At 43.6% G+C, this 6172-nt stretch overlaps 1 protein-coding gene across 1 annotated transcript; it reads right to left on the minus strand.

Annotated features, from left to right (window-relative positions):
• Positions 1-1286: 1286 nt before the first annotated feature.
• Positions 1287-4864, minus strand: LOC119309736 (probable methyltransferase PMT2). The gene is made up of 7 exons (XM_037585670.1): positions 4500-4864; positions 3476-4128; positions 3174-3384; positions 2735-3029; positions 2093-2482; positions 1934-2011; positions 1287-1835 (listed from the first exon to the last, which is right to left on the minus strand). Exons 2-7 carry the CDS (start codon positions 4115-4117, stop codon positions 1607-1609), a joined length of 1845 nt encoding a protein of 614 aa, XP_037441567.1. The 5' UTR covers positions 4118-4128; positions 4500-4864; the 3' UTR covers positions 1287-1606.
• Between the last annotated feature and the right edge of the window lie 1308 nt (positions 4865-6172).

A 6172-nucleotide genomic window follows, 5' to 3' on the forward strand; every position in this document is an offset into this window, starting at 1 on the left:
AGAGACAGAAAATAAAATATCAGCACGCACAATAAATCGTCGAAACAGCGCAAAAAGATACTCCCTCCGTCCGGAAATACTCGTCGGAGGAATGAATGTATCTAGATGGCCGGACGGAGGGAGTATACTGTTAAAAAACACCACAAAAAGCTTAGGAACTAAAGTGTAAGCACATGCGTGGTACAGTAGAAGATCAACTTGCATGGAATGATGGAAATACCAAGCACTAAATTACTGCAACAAAGACTCGCCCTATATTATGATTCACCCTTTTTCATGCTAGTTGAGGAGTTACTACTTCAGTTTCCTATGAGCCACAGAAGTAGTCGTACGGGCAATCTGTCTTGATCAATGATTTTCAAGTCTAAATATTTAAAATGATATTGGAAATCAAAGCTCTAACAGTATGACTGAAGGTATGTCTAAAACGTCACTTATTGTGTGAGCTGGGAGGAGCAACAGCGAACATGTAACCACGTCCTCACCATGCAGAAGAAAACTGGAGGAAGTAAATCGCCCATATAATACTCCCTCCGTCTCACAATATAAGAATGTTTTTCAAGCTAATACTTACAGAGGGAGTACTTCTTTAGGATAAGCAACAAACTCTTGCATTTATTCAGTTCCTAAATCCACCATTTCTCTCTTCCTGCACGTACAGTCACAGTTAGCCTGTCAGGAAGCTTGGCTATCTAAGAAATTATGCACTGCAGTAAAGCCATTTAAGATATGTTTTATGTCCTGATTAAGTAAAAAAGAAAGGTCAATTTTAGGAGGAAGTAGGAGCATACCATTAACTTATATTGAACTTTTGGTCTTGCCTGTTGTCTGAAGCTATGAATGGTAATGAAGGCTTGCCAGCATAATCTTCAAAAGAATCACAAGACAGTAATATTACCTGCAATCTAATTCAGTAAGAAAGCAACCTAAAGCATAGGCACTCAGGCGGCATATCAATCTGCATTTTATTTCTGGATGTAACAGTAGATATGCAGCATCTTTGCACTAAAACATATGCATCAACTCTTTATACTACTCAGAACTGCACATTGTGGAATTGGAGCAGGAGCACCGAACATTTAGCATGCACATAGTGGAATGGAGCAGGTACACCAAGAGGTTCTCCCATCCATTGTTCCATTATAAGCTCCTCACAGGAAGAAAATATCTCTTCTAAAATTGCCAAAATGAAATCTCTTCTAAATATATTCTTGAGTAGAAAACATTCAGGTCGTTCAGGTAACAGCACAGTAAAGTTACGGAAGAAATAACCGTACATAACAAAAAAAACGAAGCAATGGGATTACTGGTAATAAAGCAAACATTCAGAAGTTGCAGCATGAGCAAAATTACAGAAACTAAAGCAATAATATTTCTTGACAATACATCCTTCAATTAACCAGAGTAACTTCATGCCGAGTGACGAATGAAATTAAATTACAAAACTGTTACAACAATATACTGCTACCGATGAACCTTGGTTGCTTCATTGCTACCCCGGAGAAGAGTAGGCCATTTTTGTTTGCACCTGATGACTCCATATCTCAATTCCTGGACGCCAGCTTCAAAGGTGGATCCCAGAATTCCCCGTGTTAGAATATGTTCTTCACGATGCGGCCGTCTGGTTTCCGCCAACCCAATACTGCTTCACAGCATACAAGATCTTCTCGCGCACTAGAGGGCCGTCCTCGTGGTCAACTAGCTTCGTGTTCCATCTCATGCCCCGAGCGAGTTTGTTCACCTTTGTCAAGACATCAACATCGTCACGCATTATAACAGCACCTTCAGGCCTCAAGATGCGGTCCATCTCAAGGAGGATGTCTTCCATGCTGCACCTGTTTGGTTTTAACATACAGAAAGAATCAGCATTGGCAATCTTACTAATTGTTATACAAGGTGACAAAACTGATGACACGGGACAGGAGCAACTTACTTATTGCTATACAAGGTGAAAAGGCCGCTAGCGTGGATAAGATCATAGGTTCTTGGATAAGTAGAGAAAGCTTCACACCTGACATGAAATTGTGAGACGTGTCAGTAAGTTCATGACAACAACTTTACTGAGTCGAGATTCGAGCATAACAAGGCATACCAGTCATGGTAAATGCCAATCAATCCTCGCTCATAAACAGCCCCCAGGGTTGCAATCTTTGCAATGGTTGGCACCACATTCATCACCCAAGATTTTGGGGACTCAATCGCCGCAGCAAAACCCCCAAAACCTGCATTCATGTCCATGATGTTTCTGTACCTGCCAGTAAGTAGATACTTGTTCACATTGCTATAAGCCTTCACATGCTTCTTCCACATTTTGTTGTCTTTCTGATATGCCTGAGATGAAACCCCTGGAATTAACCCATTAGAAATTCTTGGAGGAATTGCGTTGAGCCTGCTTGGGAAGGGCTCGATTGCTCCTCCGGCAACTTCACTTGGATTTTCTACATCAGGAAGAGGTGTAACACATGCCTTCATCTTCTTGTACCTGGTGTTGCAAGAATAAGTGAAAATTAGGATAGGACAGAGGTTATATAAATTATTAACCAGAACTTCTAACAACATATTAATACATCAACACATCTAAGTAGGCAAAGCGAAAATAATGCATTGACCAGACAGTATACCTATTGATGCTAGACTATCATAATATATACTCTGAATCCTGCTAAAGGATATTAAGCTAAAGTTAGCAATTCTGTCTAATAGATTGTTTCACAAAACTACAGTAGAAACATACCAGACATCATCTGCATTTGTTGATTCACACATCTGCACAGTTGATTCTTCTAGCCTAGAAGGACAGGACTCAGTATTTACTCTTTTCCTCCATATTGCCGTCTCACCCTTCTCCGAGACTTTCTCCCAACATAGAAGCTTAGCCATTTCCTCTATCTTGTTCTGCTCTGCCTCAAGATCCTCCTTTGTACGTTGCCAACCCTTGTAGTTCGCCTTCCAGTTAATTGGAGGACCTGACAGCACCCAGTATCCACCAGGTCTTAGAACCCTATCAACTTCCATCATATAGAGTCCATCTGCATATCAGCAAATACAGAAAAAAAATGAGAAGTAGAACAAGGACTGCATCAAAATGGCACAAGGTATTTACGCAATAACAAAATGTATCAAGCCCATATATTGGATGCACAGTATAGAAGGATACATGATTAGAGGCTCACCATTCATTCCCCATGGAATCAAGCACCTAGAACAATGAGCCATATCAAAGGCTCTTGATGGATAAGGGAGTTTAATTGTGCCAAGAACACCAATAACAGCTGGGACACCTCTCTCCAGAGCAAACTGTACTTGGGCTTCGTGTGAATCTCTGGGTGCAAACGACATGGCTAAAACATTCCTCTTTAACAAGTAAGCTCCCCAACTAGCCACCTGAAAAAATTCAGAATTTTAGGACATGAACAAAGTCAGAAGAAGCTCACGAAGTAGCAGTAAGCAATATACAGTTTGATACTCCGCTTACCCCGCAACCAGTGTCCAATGCAGTCCTGACGGTTCCGTTGGCAATCGGTATAACTGATGCCAATTGATCAATGTACTTATCAGCACCTTGAGGGAACTGAGTCCCTCCACCAGGGAATCTGAAGACGTTGCCCTCATACTGCACCCAGTTCTGTATGGCTTTCTCGACAGTCAAGCTCTTATAGGGACAATTCGCGAAAGGAACATAGTCCCGACTTTTGGGCCATGGGAATGGAGCAACATATCCCTTAGGCGGTGGTACCAGGCAGTGCAACTTTTCTTTCTGCGGTGGGCAATGCCGCTCTCTGTAATTCATGTTCTCCCGAGGAAATTTCATAGCTCTGTTTTGATCTTGGCAAGGTGTATAGTCTGTGAAGCGGTCCGGGCATGGCTTAAACTTCTTCACCGGCGAAACCAGATCGCCGGAGCTGCCTTGTTTAGAATGGTGTGTGTCGAAGCTGAGGTTCGGTAAGATGGTGCAATCGGTCCGCTTCGTGATCTCCAGGGCAATGCTGTCCCCCTTTCCGAAGCCACTCTTCTGCCACGCCCCGAGGATGTAGAAGAAGCAGCACAAGCCAATCACTATGCATATAGACACAGTGCTTCTAGTCCTGTTGTCCGCAGGACCCCCCTTGACGGCCATTATGGTTTATCCTGAGAATTGCACACTGAATAAGATTGTCTTTTTTTACTAATTATGGTCCATTACATATATTTTTTTCCTAAACCTGATGCAGCCCCAATTTCAAGTCTTTTTTTTTTTGCGGGGAACCGCAATTTCACCTGAGGCAATCATAGACGGGCGATAATAAACAGGAAAGAAAGCATGTGGCTTTCGTCTATCACATCGGTGTATCCTAACAACCAAACTTACCAAAATTGTAGAAACAACAGATCTCTAAAATCCCACGCCATGTCGGCAGCAGGAGAAATGAAGCGTGAGGCTCACAGGGGTGGATCTAGGTGGCGTCGAGATCAGTGGAGGGGCGAATTAACCACGGGATGAAAAGAAAACAAGCTCATACCTCACAACCCAATGTCGAAAGACTGCGATGTGGCGACGGGAGGAAGGACGGAGCTCGGAGCTGAGGAAGCCGCCGTAGAGGGCTTGAGGCGCGGGCAGCTGCTCGCGGGGGAGAATGGTTCGCCGGCCGGATCCCGGGTTACCGCCAGCTCCTAGGCGAACGGCAGCTTCCGCGGCGCTGCTGTAACGGCTGGGAGAGAACCCGGGGCCAAAATCTCGGGGTTTTAGAGCTGGGTTTCCCCCGATTTTCCGAGGGCGGTGGGGATTTCGCCCAACCCCGAGCTTGACAGTTCTGCTCCACCTCCACCGACGGGTCGGGGAGAACCGAGGGAGTATGTTTTTCGCCGTTGGATTTCTGGGGAGAATAAAGCGGAAAGGCGATAGAAATCCTGGGCTTTGGGGCCGTCGCTTTCGTGGATACAGATCTGTCTGCTGCCGCCCTACGGGGTTCGCGGATCAAGCACGCCCGTTTACCCGACTGGAAGATTCTCAACAAAAAAAACGACTGGAAGATACTCTTCTTTTTGCATTATTAACCATTAAATTAAATCCCAAACACTTGATACCACAGCTCGAACCAACTACAAGTCTATTAGACCTAAGAAGAAAAAGACTCAAACACTAATTTTTTTGGGAAACAACCTGATAACACTCTTCAAATTACATATATTTAAAATGAAGGAGACAAGCACAAGCTACCAGAATGGAAAATAATTCAAAACATTGCAAACAAATTATGAAAATTACTGTGTATACCTAATAATTAAGAGTCAGATTAAACTGGTGCGGCAACACGCGTCATCAATGATCTAAACCTTACAAGTGCTTCCCCTACCCCAAGAGAATCAACTTCTCAATAAAACCATCCCTCGCCGGCCAAAATATCTTATTTTCGTCTCAAAATAGAGCAAACGTTGAGAGGTTGTAGACGAGCATGAGACAGGGGATACTGGAGGCTACCACTCGATGCATGTGCTCCCTAAATTGTCAGCGATCACTAAGATTGCCTCGGTTGCTCCATCACCAAAAGGGAAAGAAACTAAGGGAGCAAAAGAGAAGGAAAGAAAGGAGCGGGAGGAACGGTTGGGCGCAGTTGGACCAGGCGGGGGCGCTCGGCTGGCTGCGACTCACCGGGTGGGGGTGCGCGGTTGGGCTGGATGCGGCTCAACTAACTAGGTCGGAGGTGCGGTTGGGCTAAGTGTGGTTGGACGTGATTGGGTTTCGTTCAATCATCCCAAAGCCGAAGCAGACCAGAAAAAAATCAAAGGATAAACTAAATCAACGAGCATTGGATCAAATATAATAATAGTTTGTGGCATAAGTTTGTCTGAATTGGATAAAAATGTGGAAAGAAAATGCTAAATGGGTGATTGTTGTCACAAACATGAATCTAGGAGGTAAAAAAATGAAATTCACTCAAAAAAATCTTATAAATGTGATCAATTTTTGCTAAGTTTGACTTATAAAAAATTAAAAAATATGTTTATTATACATTTGAGAACGGGTTCGGGTCAGGCATGGGCCACGCGTTTGTTTGGAGCAACTCTGGCGCTCCGTTTCTAGAGGTACTATTTTTTTCTTGCATTTTAAATTCCTTGTTAGGGTACAAGGATCCGGCATCCGTACCAATAATTTGGAGGTAAGAAAAATCTCCCATACGCTTTGACTCGCCTA

This window comes from Triticum dicoccoides, chromosome 5B, assembly GCF_002162155.2.
Source record: "Triticum dicoccoides isolate Atlit2015 ecotype Zavitan chromosome 5B, WEW_v2.0, whole genome shotgun sequence".
NCBI classification, from domain to species: Eukaryota; Viridiplantae; Streptophyta; class Magnoliopsida; order Poales; family Poaceae; genus Triticum; species Triticum dicoccoides.

Bases quoted from the DNA above. Each gene is read 5' to 3' on its own strand.
- LOC119309736 (XM_037585670.1), bottom strand. From the start codon at position 4,117: ATGGCCGTCAAGGGGGGTCCTGCGGACAACAGGACTAGAAGCACTGTG. The intron at 3,385-3,475 runs GTAAGCGGAGTA...GAATTTTTTCAG, and splicing joins CATTGGACACTGGTTGCGGG to GTGGCTAGTTGGGGAGCTTA. The intron at 1,836-1,933 runs GTAAGTTGCTCC...AAAACCAAACAG, and splicing joins TTCACCTTGTATAGCAATAA to GTGCAGCATGGAAGACATCC.